Below are 27,677 nucleotides of genomic sequence, written 5' to 3' on the forward strand. Positions count from 1 at the left end.
AAATTTTGCACTTGTAATTATAAAAATGTTTTACTTTGATCTTATCCGAAAATAGATTTTTTAGATGAAAATAAAGATAAAACTATATAATAGTTAAATACAACTTTTTGAACCACATGATAGTAAAGTGAAACATGAGTCAAACTACAGGAGGGGGCAAATTAAAGTTTACGTATTCTCGTTATAAATTACCTATTAGGGTTGAGCATTTCTTGTGGATTAGGTGTTGAGATCTCTCGGCGAAAGGCGACGCCTTCTCTTTCAACTAGAACAAGATAGATGTCTTGCTTCTCGAAGGAACTAGGTTTAACGAACTCGAATGCGATGAGAATGCGAAGGAGAAGAAGAAGAAGAAGAGCGAAAGATCGCGGAGTTTTGAGGTGGAGGAAATGAAGAACTAGTTGGTTTGTGATCTTCATTGTGGTGAACAAATTTAGGGAGCTAGTTTATGAATATATGTATATATATGTATAGGAGCTCAAATTAATCCTTAAACCATGCAAAAAGATGGTGGAATCACATGGTTAACATGAAACTATGGTTCTTTATTGTTATGTCATGTATATCATTGGTTAGTTTAGTAACGGTTTGAGTTGTCCAATCCTCTATTTTCTTTTTTCGTTAAGTTGTTGTTAGTCAAATTGACTAAGTTTTGCAAAGATTAGAAACTAGTAATTGTAAATTAATTTTACTGTTAGAACATAATTTTGAACCATCCTTGGGGACATAATTGAGTTGATTTATTGAGATTGCGGACTCGATTGACAAAAATAAATGGTTAGAGACCCCAATTGAAAAATAAAAAAATGGTTTGGGAATTGTTGGAAATAGTAATCTCTAACTTAATCTAAAATTTAGTTAGAGATAGAGTTTATCCAAATTATATATTGATTATATTTAAAAGTTTATGTAATTAGAGTAGCATTTGTAATTATCCAAAGTAAAAGTTGGATTTGTCATCTATTATGACTTTATAGCTATATATAGCTAGACGTGAGTTAATTAGATGAATCGACCACAGTAGACATGACCGTATAAGGCCAAGTGTGTCGTCCAGAGTGTGCTTAGATACTTTTTAATGTATTAGCTTAGTTATCTTCTTCTTTTTTCAATGTATCTTCTCCATATTATTTTATTCAGTTTTAAATCCTGAGTTATATAATCGATATTAACGTGAAAACCTGTTTCAACAATTGCTATCAAAGCAAATATCACTTCTAACAACAAGTATCAAATAAAATCACGCTTCCAATAAGAATGTGGTTCACTGAATTTAGATTCTGGAATCGAAATGAAATTCATTAATTCTGCTAGTAGTTGTTTGTTACGAAGGAATCGAATTTTGATTCCCATTTCATTGTGGAATGGGAATATGACCCAATCCATTTATGTCCCATTCCGACTTTAAATTCCGGACTCGTCCGTTTTCAAGTAAATCATCCAAAATCTTCTCTTACAAACATCTCTTCCTCCCCTCCTTTAATTAAAATTCTATCTCAAAATTCTATGTTCTTCAGTTGTTCACTCCAAGAATAATCAAAATCCTATTGAATTAATGATTCGTCGTTCCGTTTTCCATTCAAATGCAATCTACAGCTACGGAGAGCCTTTCACCAAATCCTTAGCCAATAGAAGCAGCAGGGTCGCCTACTTATCGGTATCACGGGTGAGATAAAAAATATATTTTTGAGCCAATTTATTTAATTATCAGTCGAATCTCGACACCTTAGTACTGATTTAAAAGATAGCGCGAATCAAACGCACCCTAATAAAAATGTATTCAAAATATTTAATCTTAAAAATACTGTTAAACTCAATTTATCATACTCTTACCTTATTTTCTTGAAATAAAATAATAATTTATACATAAATATTACATTTGTTTATATTTATATAACTTATTAAATTATAGAATAATATAGTAAGGGATAGTATTTAATATACTCCTCAAAACTTTTGAAATATCTTATATATCTCTACTTTTTTTATTTCAAATTTACCACTCGTATATTTTTCTGTTATTCAAAAATAATATTGTTGTTAGTATTCGTTAAGTCATCTCGGATTAAATCCGAATTAAATTTTTATCATCATTAAAAAAAGTTAAAATATATCTTTTGTCCCTAACTTAAGGACAAATAAAAAAAACTGATGATGATATATTTAAAAAGACAAAAAATCAAAATATTTTTTTTTGCCACTAACTTAATGACAGATAAAAAAAGTCGATGACGATAGAAGTATATATATTTGGAAGGGTATAAAAGTAATTGTATAGAGATAACGATTGTTTCTAACCGTTTACTAACAAAATTTAACTATAAAAGTATATTTGAAATAACTTAGAACGTTAAAAAAGTATTTTTAATATTAGCTTTTCAAAAGGGCTCAATAAAAAATCTAAATTTTTCAGGGTTATCTAAGCAACTGCCTCATAAAGGAAAGCTAGGTAAGACAATAAATTTTTCCCTTATTTATCTGAGTCCAGCTACTATACTATTGATAGTATTAACCTTTTAGTACTATCGAGTTTTTCATCGTTAGATCTGCCATTTGATTATTCCATTCGTCAGATTAAACTATTCAACCAATCATCCACTCAACCTTACCACTATCATCTTAATCGCGCATCCTTTTATCAAACAGCCGGAAAACTCGATAGTATCAAGCGTTTGGTACTATCGATAGTATAGTAGCATAATTTTTTTTTATTTTTTGTGAAAGTTTTATTTTTCCATATCAAATTTCAATTTTTTGCCCCAAAATTTCTCCTAAATATTAAACCGCAGTAAAATAATTTTACCGCCATAATTAATTAATCCAAGTTTAAAACCCCGCGAACTTTCCAAAAAAAAATCCACCTCTCCAACGCACACTTGCCCATTTCTTTCGCGCCAGAAACCGCGAAATCTCCCACTTCATTCCCGCCATATTTCAAATTTCCCTTAAATCCAATATAAACTCCCTTTCCCCTCCTCTCCAACATTCTCCTCACTCTCTCTCTCTCTCTCTCTCTCTCTCTCTCTCTCTCTCTCTACACACATTATGTTGGGGGCCAATGGGGTTCCGGAGTGTGAAACCCTAGAGCCCCGAATCCTCCTTGCCGAGGAGATCCGGAGCATTCGATCGGTTCTCGGCGGCGAAGTCGCTGAGGGGGACATCGTCCGAGCCCTCGCGATCTGCGGCAACAACCCTAACCGCGCTATCAACGTCCTCCTCGACTTGCGGGAGATGGAGTCCAACGACGTCGGAGGAAATGGGATTGTAAGTAATTTATGCTCCAACGATGGTAGTAGGATGGGGAATTGCGGTGTTTTGATGTGTGGTATTGAAGTGAAAAAGGAGGAAGCTGATGTTTGTAGTGAGAGAGAGAGTGCTCCGGTCTCGGAAATTAGGGTTAAAAAGGAAGAATTTGAGATGGATTATGAGAAAGGTGCGATTTTGATGCCCCAAGTAAAGGTTAAAAAGGAAGAAAATGATGAGGGTTTTGAGGTCGAAGCCGTTCCGATGCTGCAGATTAAAGTTAAGAAGGAAAATTTTGATTCGAATTATGAGAAAGATGCTGTAATAATGAGAAATGATGGAGAAGTTAAAAAGGAGCGTCAAAGCAGTGTTGTCGATAAATGGGATGACGGATTGGACGAGTATATTCGGGCGAACAATGGCTTGGCGAAGAAGCACGAATCCGGTGGAAATGTTAAAAGAGATGAGAAATTAATGGCCAAAAAGGAGGAGCCCTACGGCGGGGATTTACCTGATTTGGCTATTACCCATTTTACTCCGTACCTCAATCCGCGCCCTATCTCTGCTATTCGACCGAGTGTGGTCGCCGATCGGAGGCTTCAAGTGGTCTCGGATTCGGATTCCGCTGAGCTCGGGGATTTTCCGGAGGAGCCTGAGTGGTTTCTTGTGGGAAAGACTTATATGACTGGGTTGTCCACTTGCCGCGGGAAGAGGAGGCTCGACGCCGGAGAGATTGTCCATTTGTCTTTTCCGGCCTCTGCATTAAAAAGGGATTATGGTGGGCTTTCGGTCAGCGCAAAGGCGGCGGCTGCGGTGTCGGAGATCGTCCGCTTCTCAACAAAGCGGTGTGGAGAGGTATAATAGTAATTCGACACTCATTGAACAGTTCTTTTGGTTTTGCCCTAATCTAAGATTGTTAGGGAGTTATGTTTGTAGCAAAAAAAAATCTGTGTGATCATCGTCTTGTTCATTGATTTGGTTAGATTGGGAGGCTGCTTCCGGAGTGGACTAGATGTCTCATCCCGCTTGTGAATTCATCGAAGGTTAAGGTTCGAGCAAGAAGCGTGTTTCCTTCAGTGCAACTCAGTTTGATGCAAGATATTGTTCTGTACGCGAGGTAATTCAATTGTTTTAATTTTTGTTGCAGGTAATGAAAATGTCAAATGCATGATCTTTTTTTGGCCTTTTTCTCTGCAGTTTTTACATCCATAGTTCGATCTTCACAGAGGGAGACAAATCGTCGTGGAAGCTTTCAGCTCCTTCGCACTTTGATCCTACTGTTCATCCTCTCCCAACACTATTTAAACTACTAAAAATCAAACCGTTTAAGAAGGTGTTTGCCAAATATCTTATTATTCTCCTTTTCTTTTTTCATTTACGCAACTTTTTCTTTCCCTTCTTTTCCGTATTGCTTTGATAGAGTCAGGTCATCCTCATTTTGTCGCTCTTTTGATAACTAGGCTGATTTTACTCCAGCAGAGCTCGACACACGGAAACGCTCTCTAAATCTAAATGTAAGTTAGATCCTTTATATGAATTCCTTTTCTATGTTGCATTTACAAGCATGTAAATTCCTTTTGGTTGAAGTCCAAATTCATTTGATCTCTTAATCCTTTACTTGGTTACTTAGATTATTATGTGAGATGGCAGTCTTCAAAGTGATTAAATTGTTTCTTTTTGAAACTAGAAACTATCTTTTTCATGTTACTCGTGGGTCTGCTAAATCTCTTTTCCTACTTGTGTGCACTGTATCAATAGAGAATACGAACATTATTGTGGTTTAAGTATGCATCTATGATTTAAGTTGAAACAAAATGCATCTATAATGATGTATTTATTTTTTGATTATAAAAAAATTAGGATGATGATGATGATGGAGAATCAAAACATATAGTTGGGCTTGCAAAGCGGCGGAAGGGTTGTGAAACTTATCCTGAGCAATCTAAAGACGAACAAGCAATCTCCGAATCTGCCCTAAATAAGCTTGTTGGAACGGCAGATGTATACGATTTAGAGGTAATCTCACATGGAAATTAGTCCTATTTCAGATTTTAGCAAGCATGTATATATGGAAGTAGGCTTTGAGAAAAAGTTAGTGATATGTCTTTATGGAACAGGAAGCAGAGCCACCTAGCTCACTTGATTGTGAGCTAAGGCCCTACCAGAAACAAGCACTCTTTTGGATGTCTGAATTGGAAAAAGGAATAGATGTTGAGCAAGCTGAAAAAACTCTTCACCCATGTTGGAATGCCTACAACATTGTTGACAAGTATGTAGTTGAGATAATTTCTCTGGAGGAACACTATCACGATTGTATGTGTTGAATCTTACTGATCATAATTCATTTCTCTAAATAACTCGTCAGGAGAGCATCTGCAATATATGTAAATGTTTTTTCTGGTGAAGCAACAACTAAATTTCCACGTGCTACACAGATGGCGAGAGGCGGAGTAAGTCTTCTTCTATTTTCTATCGGTTCTCTAATATGTAAATTTGTAAAAGAAATTGCCGAATGTAGGTCCCTCCTGGTAGTAAGCACCAAACCTGCTTTGGAGTTTCGGGTGTTGCTGAAAGGGGATGAATTTTGTTTTTTTTGGCTTTTCCCTTTCCCTTTTTCTTCTAATGTTTTGATCAACCAATGCTTTGTATTGGATTCAAAAAACAAATGGAGTTATAAATTTTAAAATTCAAGACACATATATATGATTTCTTTTTGAAGGATTAAATTGCAATGTGAAGTTGCAGTGGTCAAATATTTTCACTAAAAAATTGTCAATTATTTTATTAAAGCGGATTTATTCTAGTGATTGCCTATTTCATTCATATATATCTAGAAGCTTGTAAGGTTGCTAGGAAAGTTATTTTTAAGCTCTTAGGATATCTGTTGAATCTATGCTAATTTTAGAGTATCTGTGCGCTCTCTCCATCTTAGGTGTCTAGAAAGAGCCTGACAAAAAGTTTCAGCTTGTGTTCTGCAATTTAAGAGAAATTAGAGATGTTTTATGTGTTCAAGTATCTACGTTTGTTGTATGTTAGTCAACTACATGGAACTCGATGTAAGGAACGATGCTTTGGCATAAATTTGCCATATAACTGGTATTAAACAACTTGTGTATTAAACAACTTGTGTATTCCACTAAAATCAGCAAGTATCGAAACATACCCTGTTAAAAAAAAGTAACAACCATAAAAATTAGTACTTAAGCTGGCTTGCTTTGCCACAACATTTTTGCCTATATTGCTTGCGTAGGTGTTAAAACCCCCAAAAGATGATTTGACTTGCATTTGTTTCTACGGCTTCATGGTCCATTTCTGATGCCCACCTAATTTACTGGTTTAGTTAATATTATCTTTTTTTCAGAAGGGTTTTAATTACATTTATCAAATGGGAATTGAAGCTTACTGCGATTTGTTTCCTTTTTCTCTCTTCTTTTTTTTAATAGATACTAGCAGATGCAATGGGTCTTGGGAAAACTGTCATGACCATTGCTTTAATACTGACAAACCCAAAAGGAGAAAGATGTGATGATCAAAGCACGAAGATGGCTATTGCGCATGATTCTGAGAAAGAAACAGTGGCAACGGCAACCCCAACTGTTAAAGGAGGCACTCTTATTGTGTGTCCAATGGCATTATTAGGCCAGTGGAAAGTAAGCTTTTCTTCATATATATGCCATCATGCCTTTTCTCAATATCATTAGCCTGCTATTTTTCTTATTCCGTTGAACATATATAATTGAGTAGTTGTTTATAACTTTCACTAGGTTACTATCTGTCTTTTGTTTGCTAACAAGATTTTAAGGGCCTATCAGCACGGGCTGGGCCAACTGTACCGACAAGATATCGGCACGATATGAATTTTGTGCCAATGGCAAAGCTCAACATTCTTTTTTTTTTTTAAATCAGCAAGTAGTTATTATAATAAAGTCCAAAAGATTTGATTAAGATATGACAAGCAATTAGAATATATTGGTGCCAAATAAAATATATATTTTATGTCATAGTGTGTCCAGCACACAAATACTTTTGTGAGTGGAACAAGTAAGCATGACACGAAATGCATTGTGCCAACAAGTTCTTGGCACGACCTCGTTCCAGGACACTTAAATCCTTGGCTAACTGTTAGCTCATGGTTAATTTATTCTTTTGAATCACATATGAAGCTTGAAGCTTGTACTTTAGCTGCTCTTTAGATTGTTCCAAATAAAAGTTCCTTTCATGATAAAAGTCAGTTTACTTAAAAAATCTTCACTGATAATAAAAGAACTCTTTCTACTTGCAGGATGAGTTAGAAGCTCATTCTAAGCCAGGGAGCATTTCCGTCTTTGTGCACTATGGAGGTGACAAAACTAGTGATCTCAAAGTGATCGCAGAGCATAATGTGGTGTTGACAACATATGGAGTCTTAGCATCAGCTTATAAATCTGTAAGTAACTCCGCCTTTTTGTTTCTCTTCTTTTTTACATATCAAGTTAGGATAATATAACTATTCCTCATTTTACAGGGTTTGGAAAGGGAAAGCATCTTCCACAAAGTAGATTGGTACAGAGTAGTGCTAGATGAAGCGCATACTATCAAATCATCGAAAACCCGAGTTGCTCAATCAGCCTTTGCTTTGAGCTCATATTGTAGGTGGTGCCTGACTGGCACCCCTCTGCAGGTTGGTTTATTTTCCTTTTTTTTTTTTTTTTTCTTTTCTTTAAGTCATTTTGAACTCCATTCTAAGTTACTAACTTATAAAACTGTTATTAGTGGAGCATTTCACTAATCTATGAAGTTTGATTTTGAATGCTGCAAAACTTTTATATATCCTGAACCTGCGTGAGTCTGCGAGTATAATATGCAGCACTTGTTTTTAAAGCTGACTTATTCTGATATCATTACAGAATAACTTGGAAGATCTTTACAGTCTCCTTTGCTTCTTACATGTTGAGCCATGGTGCAATTGGGCTTGGTACGTACAGAAATGGCAACATTACTCTTATTAAAATTTAACTTATAGTAGAAATTTAAGAAATATAAAAGATTTAAGGTAATTGTTTCCTCACTAACCAAGTAATACAGTTGATGGTTCACTAAGTGAGAACTATAATGTCAGAGTTGTGCCCAATTACAAAACCTGCAATCTCATGCAAAATTTTCTGCGATGTCTTGTTCATCTGCAAATCATCTTGAGTTATTCTTTTTAACTCTTTTTTTTTTTCTTATTACTAGGTGGCAAAAGTTGATTCAAAAGCCTTATGAGAATGGTGATGAAAGAGGACTAAGACTGGTTAAAGCCATCCTAAGGCCATTGATGCTGAGGAGAACAAAGGAATCAAAAGATAAAGAAGGAAGGTAGGTATTCTTATCTTTCTACATTTTCGTGGCTTTCTTGAGTCAAGGAACTCAATTATCATGTATTGCTAATTGCTGCATCATCAATTTTTCTCTTTCTCCAAAAACTGGTGGTGATTTCAGGCCCATTCTTGTCCTCCCTCCTGTCAATGTGCAAGTTGTGGAGTGTGATCAATCAGAAGCCGAGCATGATTTCTATGAAGCTTTATTTAGGAGATCAAAGGTTAGATTTAGATTTTTTTTCCCCCCTTTCTTTCACTAAACTTGCAACTCGATATTGATATAGAGAATTAATTTAATTCCAAATTTGATTTACAGTATGTCCATCCTTTTCTTTTAAACCGTTCAGCCTGTTCAATTAATTTAGGCACTGAGAAATCAAGGAAATTTCTCTTTGTGAATTATAATTAAAGTTACTTGCATGGTGCTATGCAGAACTCAGTTAGACACTATTTCCTGAAGTGGTTGTTCTTGATTATACTGTTTAGTTTCTGTGAATTAGTGAGGGAAGTATCATGTTCTTTGTACTTTTTGTCAATGCTTATGTACTGTTTTCTGAGGAGCGGCTAGGTTCTAGGTTCTTCATAACATCATAACATTGATGTAGTATTTCAAAGTTGTGCTGTGTAATTTATCCTTCGGCATTTTTTTTTCCCTTTTTTTAACAGAGGATCTTGTGGGGGTTTACTAAAATGTAATGCTTCTGACGCCTACGCTAAACTGATTTTCCTCATTTGCATGAACATCTGACAGGTTAGATTTGACCAGTTTGTAGCACAAGGCAAAGTTCTTCACAACTATGCTTCCATACTTGAGCTTCTCCTTCGATTAAGACAGTGCTGCAACCATCCTTTTCTTGTTATGAGGTTAGATACAACATGCATTATCCTAATGTATAGAAATCTATCGATTCATTTATCCATTATTGGAAAATAAGGCAATAGATTGTATAGATGTTGCCTGAAGTATAACGCATTTTGAAATGGACACGGACTTCAAAATTTTGATTTTACTATCTAATCTGGCAACATGTGTGACTTATATACTGTTGCATGAGATTGAACAGTTTTTGAAACTTTTTGATATTCTAAAACTAATAGGAATATCCTATAACGTTTTTTAGCTTTTAACACAAGATTGTGGGATTTTCTGAAGCTAAAAGTATGAAAGGTGAGATAGAAAAATCAAAATTTTGAACTTCCGATGCACTCATTTCAGAATGTACTATAGTTGAGGTAACTTCTGTTGTTGGGATTTTCTCACCTTTTTCGCTCTCTCTTCATTTCTGATGCTCTGTAAAACACGCAGCCGAGGAGACACTCAAGAGTACGCCGACCTGAACAAGCTTGCTCGCCGCTTTCTCGAAGGATCTCATAGCAGGAATGTGGTCCCAACGCCAGCCTTCGTTGAGGAGGTGGTTGACAGCCTACGGAAAGGTGAGATGAGGGAGTGCCCAATCTGCCTCGAGTCGGCCTCCGACGATCCGGTGCTCACCCCATGCGCACACCTAATGTGCCGTGAGTGCCTCCTCTCCAGCTGGAGGACCCCGTCAGGCGGGCCGTGCCCCCTCTGCCGCAGCCCGTTGAGCAAGGCAGATCTGATCACGTGCCCGACCGAAAGTCGGTTTCAAGTAGATGTTGAGAAGAATTGGAAAGAGTCATCTAAAGTCAGTAAGCTCATGAAGTGCTTGGAGGGTGTTCAGAAGCTGGGGGAGAAGAGCATTGTGTTCAGCCAATGGACTGCTTTCTTGGATTTACTAGAGATACCATTGAGGACTCGAGGAATTGGTTTCTTACGGTTTGACGGGAAGTTGAGTCAAAAGCAAAGAGAAAAGGTCTTGAAAGAGTTCAGTGAGAGTGGGGATAAGCTGGTAAGCAAGTAGCCATTACTGGCCTTTTTCCTGTTTACAATGTAGTTATCAGTGATTTTCAAGCTTTTCTCATATATTGCTATCATCATTAAGCAAAATTTACTAAATCTTGTTTCTTTTTTTTTGTTCTTTTGCTTTTTGGATAAAAGGTGTTGTTAATGTCACTCAAGGCGGGAGGTGTGGGGCTGAATCTCACTGCAGCTTCAAATGTCTTTTTGATGGTAATATTTTCTGATATTTGCTCATCACTTCTTGTAATTTATGTTCCTATCTTAAACTATTTCTGTTATGACTCTGATATTTCTTAACCATGTGATCTTTTTGAACATAGGATCCATGGTGGAATCCTGCAGTGGAGGAGCAGGCAATTATGAGGATTCACCGGATCGGTCAGAAGCGTCAGGTTCGAGTTAGGCGGTTCATTGTCAAGGTAAAGACCTTAAAAGAATAAAGGGCTTAGAGCTAGTTGGATGCCAATGAGCATGCAAACCTTTTGGGTGAAAAAAAATTTCAAACAAAGACATTTGTTTTTCCAACACAAATAGTGGAATGTCAGTGAACTTGTGCGCGATTTTGTAATGTGCGGGGTGTGGTACATTGCAGGATACTGTTGAGGAGCGAATGCAGCAGGTGCAAGCGCGGAAGCAGAGGATGATCGCCGGAGCGCTGACGGACGGGGAAGTTCGGACCGCTCGGATTGAGCAGCTCAAGATGTTATTTACATGAGTTATTATTTTGCCGGCGAGAGAACAAAAATATGTATTGCCTCTTCCAGTTTTGCTTGTCAAGGAAGAGTTATTTGTTTCAGAATTAGCAGGGCTAATCAGATGGATAGCTGTTGATAGTCCCTATCAGTTCACTGATTTTGTAAATTTTTGTTCATAGTGGTGGTAAAAAAGCCTTTTCTACTCCATTCAATTGGATGGTTGCTTAAAGTATTATCTACCTGCATATTTGACATGTGAGGAATCTGGCATTCTTATTGTCATTTTAAACAAGAATAGCTTTTGATAGATTTGTCTCAAAAGAAAACCAAAAACAGATGCTTTTATGAGCAGTAGTGGGCCAGAAGTAGGAGTGTCAACCAGCGGAACACCAGTGAGCTTGGGCCGGCTCGTACGCTCGTTAAAATATGGAGCCGAACAACAAGTAAGAAGAATTCGAAAGAATATATATATAAAAAATAACGTTATGAGCTTTTATCTATTAGATTTTGATTTAGTGGTTGAAATTTTATTTATAAATATGCTTTATTATAATTGAGTTGGAATTTATATTTAGGTTGCATTAAAAATCAATAATCGAAATCTATATTATATATATAATTATTTATTTATATATATAAAATATAAAATATATAAATTATATAAAAATAAGATATATGTATTCGAGTTATTATCTAGCTGAATACGAGCGAGTTGACCCCAGCTCGTATTCGGCTTGTTTTTTTTTTTTTTTTTTTTTTTTTTTTTTTTTTTTTTTTTGAGAAAAAGGTAGCATGCTATCCGCTTCATTCAATAAGTAGATGAAATAAGCAACATGGGTGAGACATCAAGGTCTCAAGGAAGACGGAGACAAAAAACGAAAAAACAGGATAGTGGAAGTTGTTTGCAGACTACAGCTGATTCTCCTACACTAGCTACGAGGTCTATCTGCAGCTCTACGGGTCAGGAGCACCCCACTGAGCTATCAGGTGTTTGATCTTATGAGTACCCCGGATCGGATCGGCCTGGGCCTTCGCGAAGATGACTCCATTCCTAGTCTCCCAAGCCACCCACCAGCAAGCAATAATACCGCTTAAGTCATTATTCGAACCTTTCCGATCCCTCCATATATCCCACTGGCGGTGTACGTCAGCTCCCAATTCTCCTAGCTGGACATCCTCAAGCGACATAGCCATAAGGAATCTGACTAGAGCACATTGTGTAACCTTTTTCGGCTTGTTTTATCTCTCAACTTCGGCTTATATTGTCGTGTCAATCCATAATCATTCAAAAATTAATTTTATTAGAAAATGATTTTTCATTTTTTTAATCCATGCTGTAAAACTGCCTCATTTCTTACAGTTTAATCCAAACAGGATTATAAAAAATCAATTTTTTTTTTAAAAATTTTTGAAGACTAAAATACAATATGTGTCAAAGTTCAGATACTAAAATACATAAATGAAAAGTATAATGACCAACTAGCAATATTGGGGTAGCAAGTGCAGGAACTTCTCCATACATTTATCTTAATTTTTCTGTAAAAGTCTTTTGCTGACAAATTCTATAAGATGATGCTGAAATACCAATCCTACATACTACATTGGATTAGGCAAAAACCCATCAGAAACCCAAGTGTTTTTTCTTTTTTCTTTTTTTCAAAATAATTCTGTTCCGACGAATGCACAAATAGAAACAAGAAATGACGAGCGTGAAATAGACGAACAATAAAACATTAAATAAAATAGAATACAAAGATTTACATAAAAAATTCTTTTGCAGGTTAAGAAACCACGGGTGAAGAACTTTACTATGAAAAAAATGAATATGAAGTTTTTGTTGTGTACAACATCCTGTATTGCGTCTACCACAAAAGAAGAAGGAAATTGCTAAACAGATTTTTTTTTCATTATTGGATTCGCAAAACTGTCACCGAATCAGGAGCACAAAATTAAAGTCGATAACCAAAATTTCGAGGCACACATCGAACGAGTTCCCGACAATAAAAGATTAATCTAACAATCCTATAGAAGCTGAAGCCAGTATTATGATTAATTTAGTAGGATGTAAGACAAAGTTAATTAAATCATCTAATCACAAAAGCTGATGAGAGTACCAACAATGCAGCATTAACAACACCTTGCTTTTTCTTTTCCTTTTTTTTAAATTATAAATGATTGAACAACCTGAATTTTTGTCTTCAGCAAAAGCACCTTGCATATTGTATTCTGTTCAATGTACTAAAAAGCTACTGACTCAAACCCCACCACTGCCGAACTAAAACTTTTCCTGTGTCCCCTAAACTGGTCTGACTAAATGCCTTTTGGAATTTGGACCTTAGTAATGTAGAATATATAGTATTATTTTGGTTATAATTATTTATAAAAAATTTTCTTATAAATTGTTGGCTTTTTAATTTTTCTTTTTTAAATTTCAAAAATCTACATTTTATTCTTTCAACATTTCAAGTTGTTGCATTTAGCCCCCTTCTGTCAGGGTTTCATCATTATTGTGTTTATTTCTTATAATTTATATCAAAAATATCTTTCAAAATGACGAAAATATATTAAATTTTTTTTAAAAAAATAAGAATAATTTGATTATTTTGCCTTTTCTATTAACACCTTATACTCCTAAAAATATTTTTAAAATTTTAAGATGGTAAAATATAGATTTTTAAAAGTTAGAGAAAAAAAAGTAAAATAAAAGATATTTATAAGAAAATTTTCTGCATTTTAACCCATTATTTAATATACCTTTTTGCAATCTAAATTGTACTATAAAGAAGATCTAAATAAAAAGTTTCATAAGTTTTATTTCAAAAAGATACAGCCGAATTCAGTGCAAGTAGTCCACAAATTTAAGCAATTGATGAAGGAGTGGGATAATTACCTTCTCACAGCTAAGCAGACACCTTGATTTTTTATTTTATTTATTTATTTATTTATTTATTTATTTATTTTTTTGTCAAACTCTTGAGGCCCATGCTGCCTTACCCCTGTAGCCTAGTTTCTTATTCCAACGAATGAAGCGGGTAGTGTGCTATTTTTTTCTCAAATTTTTTTTTTTCTAAATTAGAAGTAACAGTTTTAAATTATAATTTTTTTATTTTTTTAAATTCATAATCTTAGTTAACTTTGGTTGTGAGAAAATAACGGATGGTGCTTCTTGCAGTAATAGAGTGTAAGATATATATCCAATAATGATTAATGAAGTGATGGAACAGCATTTTTCTTAGTTCTACACTGTGTACTTTTGAGTTGCTAGCTGTTTTCACTCTCAAAACGTTTGGCAAATCAAGAGATCTAAACGTTTCGTACTGCGATAGGCCAAAAAAAAGAAAAAAAAAATCCCAAAGTTGGAGAATCTTACACTCATCATCTATAAGGGTTTTACTTTTTTTTTTTTTTTTTTTTCATTTAGAAATAAATTTAGCTGAAAATGTGAATCAACTAGAGTTTTACTTTTTAGTATTAAAAAATAGAGGTGATATAAGACTACAGAGAAAAACTTGGCCCTTCGTGATAAGGATGTAAGATTTATACCTATTTTTTGGTACAGTGACAGTATTGTCACTATAACAAAAACGATATATAGCGACATTTTTAAATGTCGGTATATGTCAAAAAAAATGCTGCTGGCTAAATTACCGACACTTTTAAAAGTGTTGCTATATGTGGGGTCGCTAGGTATATAGTGACAGTTAAAGAGTGTCGCAATAATCTAAAAAAGTGCTGCTAATTTACCAACACTTATTTAAGCATTTAGCAACCGCAGAATCTCTATCTCGTTGGCTGCAGTGGCGGAGGAGGACGAGAGTAAAGGCTCTTCGTCTAGAATTTCAGTGGATTGAGTGAAGAGAGAAGAAAAAATGGTAATTGATTTTTTTTCTTTTTTTTTTTTTGTTTGTAATCGGGCCAAATGAGCTGGGTGGGTGGGTTGAGTAGAGTAACCTTTTCTTTTTGATTGGATTGAGCTTTATATTTAGGCATTAATAGGTGTTTTTTTAAGTTTTGGCATAAATGGGACGCTTACACAAAATGTGTCCCAAATATGTGTCCCTATAACCTAATTCTTTTGTAGTGTTCTGAATATAAAGGTTGAACTGCACTTTTGATCATCAAACTACAAGCACATGATATTTTGGTTTTCCAACTCTAATTTGTTAAAATTTTTTACTTCAACTTTTTGAGTGTTACATTTTAGTACCCTGTGCTTTATTTTAACTTTTTCACTGATTTAATAAAAAAAATTAATATAGAGAATAAAAAATAAGAGAAAAAAAAAATACAAGATACTAAAGTGATATATTTTAAACTACAGGATACTAAAGTAAGAAAATGCAGAACCATAGGAGTGGTATTTAAAGTTTTTTTTTTAAAAAAAAATATGCTACCCGTTTCGTTTATTTTTTTTAAAATAAACTTAGTTAAAAGTATAAAACAAGTAGATTTCAAACTTGAGGTCTCGAATACCAATTATTAAGCCATTTGCCACCTGCACTAGAGATGATCGGTGATGAGCGTAAAACTTAAACTCCGCTTTTGAGTGTACAGCTAGTATTTCTTATTTTATAATATATATGTTAATGAAATAATATGTTATGTAAGCAATAAGTCGAACGGAAGCAATTAACACCCATGCGCGTTGCAGTAGTCCCGAAGTGCGGCGGCGTTCGGCGGACAAAAGGCGTTGGTGCACTTGGAATTCTTTATTCTAACTTATTCAAACCTTTAATAAGTGTTGTCTCATGTTGGATACAAAATTAGAACTCTTGTTTGTATATATATACTGGATGCATGTGTGGCTTAGTCCACTTCAGCTTAAGACTTTTGATTATTAGCTCTATATGCTAAACTATGGTACCAGAGTTTGATTCACGTGTTCTCAAATTTAAATGCTGTTTTAAATTCAACTTTCACATAGTTTTTTTAAGAATGACATGTTGAGAAATATCAAGAATATTAGTTAATTAGACCAACCTATTGCATGAGTAATAGAATTCTAGTCTATATATATACAGTGTGTGCGGATCGAGTTACTTCACCTATCAGCTTAAGTTTTTGTGTTGGATCACTACACCTGAGTCTATACGTAATGTTTTTTAGTTAACTCCTCTGAAAAGCCCTAAACAGTTGCCGAATAAGTTGTTTATCCAAAATTGCACTTTGGTAAACTGGCTTTGGAAAGCGAGTAGATTCAAAGGGGGGCCAGATTTAGCTATAATTGCTACTTCATGGTGGGCTATTGAGTTGGAGCGGAGCAAAAGAATTTTCTTTTTTTTTGAGAGAAAGGTAGCATGCTACCCGCTTCGTTTATTTCATTTAGAAATAAACTTAGCTGGAAATGTGAATCAATTAGGATTCGAACTTGGGTTTCGGGTACCAACCATCAAGCCCTTTCGCCACTTGCGCCAGGGACGGCCGGTGAGCACCACGAGACTAGTGTTAGCAGATAATTACTCGCTTCTTAGCCTTTGAGATTTTTACCGCATCTTTTTTTTTTTTTTTTAATGCAGCGAGGCCTAGTTGGCTCACTTTATAGCATAGTTAATTTATTATCTAAATAAACGAAGCCATAGCAAGCTACCTATTTTTCAAAAAATAAAAATAAAAGTAACCATAAAACAAGCAAAAACAAGCTCCAAATTATTCAAAGAAAAGAATACTCATCTCCTAGATCTATATACAAACATTAATACTTTGTTCCCTGGAAACCCTGCACCCCCTTCTCTTCATGTCTCCTCCTCACACTCCTCCCCTACTCCAATATATATATATATATATATATAAGTTCCTGCGGCGGAAGTGCGCGGCCGACTGCGTGTTCGCGCCGTACTTCTCGTCGGAGCACGGGGCGGCGCGGTTCGCGGCCATCCACAAGGTGTTCGGCGCGAGCAACGTGTCGAAGCTGCTCCTCCGCGTACCGCCACCCGACCGCTGCGAGGCGGTCGTCACCGTCGCCTACGAGGCCCAGGCGCGGCTCCGAGATCCCGTGTACGGCTGTGTCTCGCAAATCTTCGCCCTACAGCAGCAGGTATATATCTGCATATTAACTTGTCGGCAATCGAGAAACTTAAGTTATCAAAGAACAGTATTATTTTAATATTTTTATGTTCAATAGAGAGCTTAAACCTATGCTTGTTGCTTTCTCCGATTCAGTATAAATGATTAAAACACTAATTTATCATCCTATTGGATGTAGCTAGTTTTGTTGAATAAATGAATTATGTTATCATAGTGGATTTTTTTTTTTTTTATTTGCCAGATTCTCTATTGAAGATGATTGTTACTAAAAGTTACATAAAAAGCTGGACCTAATCTTTATTGGCACATTACCAGAAAATTAATATTTAAAAATATTTTTTTATATATTTAATGATGTTTAAAAGTGTTTCAATATAGTTTAGCATCATATTTGAAAGTGTTGACGAATAAAGAGTCGCTACGTATATACACTACAACAAAATTAGGTTATAGGGACACTTTTTTGGGACACTTTAGTGTAAGTGTTCCAAATATATTCAAAAATTTTTAAAATTAGAAAAGAATTTTACAAAGCCCAAATAAAAACCTCAATTACAAAAAAAAAAAGGGAAAAAAAAGGGTCTTATTCGTATCCCTCTTCTCCCCTCACCAAACCCGTCGAAACCCTAAACCTCACCCTAACCCTAACACGAACCAAACCTGATGCTACTCCACCGCACCTTCCCCCGCGTCGACCTCACACGAGCGCCCCCACCCTCAACCCCTTCTCTCCCTCACCTCCTCCTCTCCGAGCTCGAGCTCTCCCCCTCTCCTTCACCTCTACTCATCCTCTCCTCCCTCATCCTCCACGTTCTCTCCAAGCTCCGAACCCATCCCCAAATCGCCTTCGTTATCGCCCCTGACCTTCTCGGCCCCGCGAGGAGGATCCTCGACCCGGCGATCCGATCCGTGCCCTCGGCAGTGCGGCTTCTCGATTCGGTGCTTCGAACCATTGGTAAGGTGGTCTCCTCTCTTCTGTTCCCACTTGTTCTTCCTCTCTGTGCCCAACAATCAGGTATGGGCTCTCTCTGTCTCTGTCTCTCTGTGTAACTTCATCTCTGTAATTAGATGGGTAGGTGTGTAATTTCCCATGTTTGGGATTTGGGTTTTCTGTGTGATCCATGTTTGTTGCCTCTGATGTGTGGATTTGATGTTTTTTTTTGGGTTTAATTTTGGTGGGTTTTTTTGGATTTTAGTAGTTTGTAATTGCTGTTACCTCTTAATTTGGTGTAAAAATTGGAACGTTGGTGAGTTTTTTTCCTTTTTTTTTTCACCTTTTAGATCCTTGATGTCTCTGTGGGGCTATATTCTCAGAGGGAGTTTAAAAATAAGGCTCTTCTTTAAAGAGAGAGAGAGAGAGAAGAGGGGGGGTGCAGGGCCTAATTGTGGATTTAGGTTTTTTCAAGTTGGGTTTTTGCTGATCATGTGAACTGAGTTTATGCAGGATTTTGAGCTGATTATTGGATTTAAATGTTAATTTTGTTTTGAACTCACTCATTTGGATCAACAAAACTCAGTGTTTTTGTTTAAAAATGAAGGAATCCTTTCAATTTATTGGGTTTGTAGTAAACTTAATTAGTCAGCTATAAATGATTCAGTGGATTCTATGGATTCTTTACACAGCATGTTGGTGAAGAAATGTAGATTCTGTTCCAAATATGCCCAAGTCAGAAATTCAGAAATTGGATCTTTCTCATGTTGATTCAATCTCCTCGATCCGCATCCTCCAATCGGAGGCGATGAAGAAGAAGAAGAAGAAGACGAAGAAGAAGAAGATGATGATGATAATGACGACGGTTGGTGGGATGAGGTGGATTAGGTATTGCTCGCTCCTTGATCGCCATGCGGTTCTTTTTCTTTTTTAGGAATTTTTCTTCTTTGGCGGGATAGAGTGTATTTTTATTTTCTGCTGTATTTTTTACCGCTCTGTTGTGAAAAATCTTCCTATCTGTAGTTCTGCCTATAATTGTAATCAAGTCAATGAAATTTGGCTATGTAGGGATGAATCTCCTATTATGTACTTGATTTCATGCTAATAGAACAAAGCATGTAAATTTAATGATTTACGTTGTAGGATTCGGGTAAAGCTTTTATATGATGATGCCATCTAACTACTTTGCTCTTCTGGTTCTGTTAGTTTCTATTGCTCAGCGCTGTTTCCGTTCCCACTGATGTACCTCGCCTGAAAAGTGGCTTGAAGTTAGAAGGGAGCTACAAGTATAACTGTGGCAAGTAAGCAATTTGCTTCATTTTTTCTTCCTTACAGATATTGTTAAAACTGCACGGTGCAATAATCTGTAGGCCATTTTAAAATAGATCTTTGAACTATTTCAATTTGCCAAATTATGACCCAAATCAACTATAGGTTGTTTCGACATACACCTGCAACTCTAATTTATATTTGACTCAATTTTATCCTATGAAACTCTCCTGTTATTTAATTCTACCCTTTTTAGCTAATGGAAATGTTGAGAGGCCATGGCCAGTTTGAGGCACTAATATATGCCCTCTAATATGTTTGCATGTTACCTGTAATTGAAACAATATGCAATTAAAGGCCATGCATGCCAATTAACTGACGCATGCATCCATGGCCATGCATATTAGTTCACATGCAATTATGCATGCATATTACCTCAAACAATATGCATATTACCTCTAAATGCATATTAGTTCACATGGCCAATTAATAGCATGCTCCATGCATGCATTAATTGCATGGCCTCAATTAAAGTGCCTGCAATTAATTGCATGCATGCATGACCTTTAATTTACCATGCAATTAATTGAGGCATGCATGCAATTTACCATGGCCGTAATTAAATCTACCATGCATGCATGCCCTCGGCTTCTTGGAGGAACTATCAACTATTTTACTAGCCATGATCATCCTCCATAGGTTAAAAAGAGAGAACAGAGATCTTTATTTAATCATGATTGTATGCATTCCATATATTGGTATGCTTTGTCCTGTATGATCTTCAGTCACAGATATCATCTGGAGATCTGCTGAAAGTGTAGAAACCATCACGTTTAGAGAATAATGAATGGGGACTCTCGTGACAATTTTAATCTACGTCAGGTAAATTGCATGTGGTAGTTAATTACTTGAGGTAATTAATTAGATTTAATTTAATCTAATTAGAACTTCATGTAAGAGCTTATTAATTAGGCCATGCATGCAAGTGCAGGTAAATCTCTATGGCGAGTATATAAAGGTCTTGCCCTCCTCTTCTTCGATATCGACTGCCCTGCTTCTCCCCTGCCCGGGTGCGTCTAGTCCCCCCCCCACCCCCACTGTCTCTGTTCGCTTCTTCCTTCCTTTTTTATTTTTTTACCCCTTTCTAACCCACCTGCCTCGCTTTTTTTGTTTTCCCTTTTTTTTTTTTTTTTTTTCTTGCTTTGGATGAGGAACAAAAATAGAAAAAAGGATTTGTGTAGCATTTCGGTACCGAGCAAGGCTGCGTTGCTGTGCCAGAGGAAGGATAGCTAAAGTGATTCGGTATACCCGAAATACACCTTTGGTACAAAATTGACGATCTCACAAAGATGCAATATCAGTAGTTTTCTATTTACTGATCCCATCTTTCACGGAATCGATTCCCCTTTTTGAATGTACAAAAATTTGTGGAGCTCAGCATGTCTGGAAGCACGGGAGAACGTTCTTTTGCTGATATTATTACCAGTATTCGATACTGGGTTATTCATAGCATTACTATACCTTCCCTATTCATTGCGGGTTGGTTATTCGTCAGTACGGGTTTAGCTTACGACGTGTTTGGAAGTCCTCGGCCAAATGAGTATTTCACGGAAAGCCGACAGGGGATTCCATTGATAACCGGCCGTTTTGATTCTTTGGAACAACTCGATGAATTTAGTAGATCCTTTTAGGAGGCCCTCAATGACCATAGATCGAACCTATCCAATTTTTACAGTGCGCTGGTTGGCTGTTCACGGANAGATAGAGTTTCGGCGGTTGCTAAATGCTTAAATAAGTGTTGGTAAATTAGCAGCACTCTTTTAGGTTATAGCGACACTCTTTAACTGTCACTATATACCTAGCGACTCCACATATAGCAACACTTTTTAAAAGTGTCGGTAATTTTAGCTAGCAGTACTTTTTTGACATGTACTTATATTTAAAAATGTTGCTATAAATCGTTTTTGTTGTAGTGATGTCGCATAAAATATATTTTGTTGTAATGCTAAATATATCTTTTATGAATAATGCTACGCTCGGTTTCAGCTTGGAAGTAGAATTTTGACTATAAAGTGATTTAGTTCCTTTCGGTGAAGTGTTTTCATTTTCATAGAAGTACTTATCTATTAATATTTTTTTATAATAAACTAAAGTAGGTGAAGAACCACAAAGGCCTCCTAGATGAGGAGACATGCTATTATTATTATTAGGGACAATTGAGAATAATGCTCTTATAATTAAAGTTACAAAATTATTTTTTGTATTTTTATTTTTACAAAACTTTGAAATTTTATCTGTGTTCATGTAAGCTACAAATGTACTAGGGACAAACTGAAATTACATACCTATAAAGTTAGAATATTGTATATTTATTATGAGCTAGAATATTTCTGCGACTTTAAAGTACGGAAGCTTTCTTGCTTTATAAGTTGTCTTTGATAATGGGATATCCGATTTGGCGATCGATTTTGTTAGATATAATATACAGTAAATATTGAAACTATTTATAAATAAAATTTTATAATTTTTTGACTTCTTTCACCTCGTAAATAAGTAGCCTTAAAATGAATGGCATAAAATAAAATTTTATAAAAAACAATATTAAAAAACTTAAATTTCAAATTAAAAGTACCGATCTAATTTTTGATGTTAAATAGAATTTTTTTATTAAAATTTTATGTAATTTGGATTGGTTTACACCGTTGAACTTTCAAGCTGCTGCATCGGCCGTTAAAATAGTCATTTTGAGACCCTTTGGTCACTTAGTGAATGATGTTGAAAATTATAAAATTTGGTTTTTAAAAATTCTAATAGCGTAGATTATGCCTAAGAAAGCAGACCGTCGAATCAGATATCCTATCATCGAAAATAACTTACAAGCACGAAAACTTTCGTACTTTCCACAGCATATGAGATTTATTACTAGGCACTTTGAAATATTTATATATATATAGAGAGAGAGAGTCCAGCTACTATACTCTTATCAGTATGATAGCCTTCGTATTCATAAGTTGTTTTCAATGATAGAGATTCCGAATCGACGATCCATACAGTTAAACATTATCTAGAGCATTTAAAACTTCTACAAATCAAATTTTATAATTTTTTGATATCATTTACCTTACGATCAAAAGCTCACAAAATTGACAATTTTTAACGGCCGATATGATATATTTGCTAGTTTAACGGTGAAAAAGAATCGGAATAGGTTGAATTTTTGATAGAAAATTCTATTCATTACCTAAATAAAGATCAATAACTTCGATCATAAATTGAAGGATCCGATCATCAATTTTTAATATGTCATTCGATTTTAACCGTTCATTTTATACCTGCTTGATGGACTTTATAATGATTTTGAAGAATTACAAAATTTATTTTCTAAAGTTTCAAATGCTCTAGATCATTTTTAACGGTGTGGATCGTCGATTCGAAAAGTCCAACATCGAAAACAACTTATGAGTACAAAGGGCTATATATATATATATATATATATATAGTATATGATACATACGTGACGGCTAGCTATGGCTATCGAAGCACGTAGCCTTCCGTGCTTCCAGCTCATTTTCCGATGTTCGCGAGCTTTCGAATTGTCGATACGGCTCCGTTAAACTTATCTAGCGTATTGAAGTACCTAGAAATAATAAATCTTATGAATTTTACGATACTCCATGTTACTAGTGAACGAAGGGCTTAAAATATCAACGCTGAAAATAAAATCTTACAAACTGTGATAATATACATTAAAAATTTTACAACACCATATTGATCTTGTTTTAGTATAGTATAAATAATTTCTATCAAAATTGCACGTGATTGATATTTCTAATCACGCGTTAACATGCAAACACGACCAACTACGACCATTGAAATGTGTTGATTTTGGAGCCATTCATCATCTAGCAAATATATCGTAAAATAAAGAAATTCTATTTTCTACGTACTTCAAATATCTCAGAGATCAAGTTTAGACGAAGCCGGATCGATGATTCGAAAGTCGCAACATCAAAAAACGTACTGGAAGCACGGAAGGCTCCGTGCTTCCGATAGCATAGTAGCACTCACTCTATATATATATATATATATATATATCTAGGCTGGAATATTATTAATAGTACCAATGACTTGGTGTTATTAAGTTTTCTGCCCTTGGATTAAAAGATGTGTGGTTAGAATGATGTGGGCCCCCTAGGTTTGAGTGGGTGGTTAGTTGAATAGTATAATCGAACGGATGAAAATGATAAAAGAGATAAATCTAACAGCAGAAAACTTGATAGCACCAAATGCTTCGTGTTAATGATAGTATCTCAGTCGGACCATATATATATATATATATATATCCGGCTGCTATGCTATTGATAACACCAAGCACTTGGTGCTATCAAGTTTTCTGCCGTTAGATTAACCCTTTTGATTATTTTTATCCGTTAGATTATGCTATTCAACCAACCACGCACTCAACCCTAGAGAGCCCACATCATTCTAACCGCACATTTCTCAATCTAATGGCTAAAAAATTAATAGCACCAATAGCTTGGTCACCAATAGCTTGGTGCTATTGATAGCATTCCAGCCTAATTATATATATATGACTATAGATTGTATAGAATTAGGCTACTATACTATCTATAGTACCGGAGCTCCGGTACTATAGTCTTGTTTTCGATCTTAGGGTATTTAAATTAATGATCCACACCGTTAAATATGATCTAGGGTATATGAAGTTCTTAGGAATAAAATTTTAATTTTTTTCGACATCGTTTAATTAGTAAATAAATTATGTCAAAATGGTCGGTGGAAATTGAATAATCTTTAAAATTTGAACATAGGACTTTTAAATTCAAGATCTAGATAGTTTAAAGTATTTTCTTTCAAAATTTGAAGAAATTTAGATTCTTCTACACCGTTAAACTCCAAACTCGTCATAGTAGCCATTGAAAATTGATAATTTTGAAATGGTTTGATCAAAAAGTAAACTATGTTGCAAAAATATAAAATTTTATTTCTAAAAACTTTAAATACCCTAAATCAGTTTTAACGGTGTCGATTGTTGATTTGAACACCCTAAAATCGAAAACGAGACAATAGTACCGGAGCCCTGGTACTATAGATAGTATAGGAGACTAGCTATATATATATAGAGAGAGAGAGAGAGAGAGAGAGAGAGAGAGAGGAAGAGATGAGAGAGAGAGAGAGAGAGTGGGTGGTATGTTTATGGAAGCACGGAGCCCTCCGTGTTTCCAAGTTGTTTTCGATGTTCGGACTTCCGAATCGACGATCGGCCTCCGTAAGTTGATCTAGAGTATTTGAAGTACCTAGAAAATAAATTTTGTGATTTTTCAATATCATTTGCCTAGTGATCGAAGGGGCTCAAAATCAATAATTTTATGGCCGTGGTGAGCCGGTTGCAAGTTTAACGGTGTAGAAATATTCAATCATATGAAAATTTTGATAGAAAATTCTTTATACCATATAAAACAGATCAATAACTTTGATCTAAAATTTTAATGTCATATCATCATTTTTGTAAGATTTTTATTTTCAGCCGTTGATTTTGAGCCACTTCGATCACTAGGCAAATTAATGATATCGGAAAGTCGCAAAATTTATTTTCTAGGTCTTCAAATACTCTAGATCAAGTCTAACGGAGCCGATCGTCGATTCGAAAGTCCAAACATCGAAAATAAAGTGGAAGCACGGAGCCCTCCGTGCTTCCATAAGCATCCTAGCCGCACTCTCTCTCTCACTCTCTCTCTCTCTCTCTCTCTCTCTCTCTCTCTCTCGCTATATATATATATATATATATATATATATATAGTCCAGCTACTTTACTTTTATGAACATTAACTTTTTTATACTCATAAGTTTTTTGGCCCTTAGATTTATTTCATTAATCATTTCCACCCGTTAGATCATACTATTCAACCAACTACCCACTCAACCCTAAAGGACCACTATCATTCTAAGTGGGGACCACCATCATCCTAACCACATATCCCATCAATCAACGGTTAAAAATTTATAAGTATAAGTAGGTCTAAGAGTATATTAGTCCCAGCCTATATATATATATATATATATTTATTTATTTAAAGGCAAATATATCTCCCGACTAGTTAAAAGCACCTTATATTATATATTAAAAAGACTCTTTTGTTAACGACCAAAGATATTCTATCCAATTGGTCAGTATTACTGATGGGCAAAATACTCATAATACTAAAATATGATTAGTTTTGATCTGTCCTGCAATGTATTTTTAGGTTTCAAAAGTTTATTTGTAAAAATATATAAAATATTTTTAAAGTTTAAGAGAAATAAACATGCAATATTCCTATATAGTTTTTAGGGAAAACTTCAAAAACCCCTCTGTGGTTTCACACTTTTTCATTTTAGTACCTTGTGGTTTAAAGTGTATCAAGTTAGTACCCTGTGGTTTCTCACTTTATCACTTTAGTACCCTGTGGTTTAAAGTGTATCAAATTAGTACCCTGTGGTTTTGTACTTTATCACTTTAGTAGCCTGTGGTTTCACACTTTATCACTTTAGTACCCTATAGTTTAAAAAACCACAGGGTACTAATTTGATACAAAATCAAAACCACAGAGTACTAAAGTGATAAAATGCAAAACCACAGGGTACTAACTTGATACACTTTAAACCACAGGGTACTAAAGTGATAAAGTGAGAAACCACAAGGTACTAACTTGATACATTTTAAACCACAGGGTACTAAAGTGAAAAAAATTAAAACCACAAGGGGGTTTTTTGAAGTTTTCCCTAGTTTTTATTACTCATTAGTTTATCTATAAAAGGGTTAGATACACTTAACTCAAAGCACAAGAAAATTCTCACGAAGCTCAAGGTCATTTGCTGCAACTCTAAAAGAGCAATGTCAACAGTATTGACTTATTTTAATTTATTTTATTTTTCTTTTTATATATGTACAACAGGTATAAGCAAGAACTAGCTATTACAGGGATAGGTACAAGTATGGGGATAAGAAAAATAGCGTTTGGATGAAAATTGGGTTGTTCCCGAGGATAAGAAAAATATTAGGAAGTTTTATATAGAAAATGGAGGTGTTGGTGGGTATAAGCGAGAACTACTATTCTCGGATAAAAAATTAGCGTTTGGGTATAAAGGGGGGATAAGGGCATATCCCTATCCCTATTCCCAAACCAAACAGTGCCTTAATATTTAGTAAGAGTTATAATAGTAGGTTGTGAACAACAAACATATATAGTGGTTTGTCACCTCTATAGATATCTAGTGACATTATTTGATACATTCCGAACAATTTAAGTTGTCATTTGTGACACTTCAAAATTTAAAATAACTATATATGTATAAAATATAATAGGGCTAAATTTTTTATATATCTCGACTTTTTTTTTTGAGAGAGATAGATAGCATGCTACTCGTTTCGTTTATTTCATTTATAAATAGGCTTAGCTGAGAATGTGATCAACTAGGATTCGAACTTAGGATCTCGGATACCAACCGCCAAGCCCTTTGCCACTTGCGCTAGAAACAGTCGATCTCTTATTCTGACTATAATATGTAAAAAAGTGTAGTTCTAAAATAAATATACTGACACACACTCTGGAAAGCAAGATGTCACTTAATGATGCTACGCCACAGCACATGCCCTAATATTTGCGCGAAACGAGACAAATAAGTCTCATAGTTTAGAGTATTTGATATATATCAACCTGCTATTCTAAGTAGTTGTGATATATACAAAAAAAAGTGTTTATAATTAATGAACTGGCATTTTGTCTTATGTTATTTAATTATGTTGTTATAATTTTCCTAAAATTTTTGTCACCTTTCTAATTTGCTGAACTCGTCCCCTCTGTCGCCTTATTCGAACAGAATGCCGCTTATTCTCTTGTCTTCGCCTCAGCCCACAATTACCGTCCGCATAATTAATTTAGGAAAAATTTCCAATACCACCCCTATAATTTCGTATTTTTTTAATTTTACTACTTTACTGTTTAAAGTGTATCAATTTAGTACCCTGTTATTTTATTTTTCTCTTTTTATTATTTCCTCCACTATTTTTTTTCGTTAAATCAATGACAAAGTTAAAATTAAAAGATACAAAAGTGAATATTTGATAAACTTAGGTAGAATATCTGAAGTTTTTTGTATATAATTTAAGAAATGTTAATGGAGGAGCTGAAAAAAAAAAAAATCATAGGGTACTAAATTGATACACCTTAAATAACAAGGTATTAAAGTGAGAAAGTGCCAAATCGTAGCGGAAGAGCTGACAAAGAGAGAAAAAT

At 35.0% G+C, this 27,677-nt stretch overlaps 2 protein-coding genes and 1 long non-coding RNA gene across 6 annotated transcripts; all 3 read left to right on the plus strand.

Annotated features, from left to right (window-relative positions):
- LOC109707313 (putative SWI/SNF-related matrix-associated actin-dependent regulator of chromatin subfamily A member 3-like 3) lies at positions 3,045–11,345 on the plus strand. Its single transcript, XM_020228483.1, has 18 exons — positions 3,045–4,098; positions 4,227–4,360; positions 4,441–4,576; positions 4,704–4,757; positions 5,104–5,259; positions 5,361–5,512; positions 5,609–5,693; positions 6,687–6,893; positions 7,526–7,669; positions 7,748–7,903; positions 8,130–8,197; positions 8,458–8,580; positions 8,704–8,803; positions 9,334–9,446; positions 9,889–10,450; positions 10,600–10,671; positions 10,782–10,880; positions 11,054–11,345. The coding sequence occupies exons 1-18, from the start codon at positions 3,046–3,048 to the stop codon at positions 11,174–11,176; spliced, it is 3,537 nt and encodes a 1,178-aa protein (XP_020084072.1). The 5' UTR covers position 3,045; the 3' UTR covers positions 11,177–11,345.
- Positions 16,891–17,433, plus strand: LOC109707434 (LOB domain-containing protein 16-like). The gene is made up of 2 exons (XM_020228677.1): positions 16,891–17,190; positions 17,422–17,433. The coding sequence occupies exons 1-2, from the start codon at positions 16,891–16,893 to the stop codon at positions 17,431–17,433; spliced, it is 312 nt and encodes a 103-aa protein (XP_020084266.1).
- On the plus strand, positions 17,762–21,132 carry LOC109707170. Of its 4 annotated transcripts, XR_002215428.1 has the most exons (6): positions 17,762–18,135; positions 18,804–18,999; positions 19,318–19,412; positions 20,166–20,262; positions 20,372–20,450; positions 20,604–21,132. It is a non-coding gene; the product is annotated as an uncharacterized LOC109707170 (long non-coding RNA). The 4 variants fall into 4 exon arrangements; XR_002215426.1 differs by lacking the exon at positions 20,604–21,132 and having other exon boundaries at positions 17,762–18,195; XR_002215427.1 differs by lacking the exon at positions 20,604–21,132 and having other exon boundaries at positions 20,172–20,262.

The sequence above is a fragment of the Ananas comosus genome, linkage group 3, assembly GCF_001540865.1.
Source record: "Ananas comosus cultivar F153 linkage group 3, ASM154086v1, whole genome shotgun sequence".
In the NCBI taxonomy this organism is placed as follows: Eukaryota; Viridiplantae; Streptophyta; class Magnoliopsida; order Poales; family Bromeliaceae; genus Ananas; species Ananas comosus.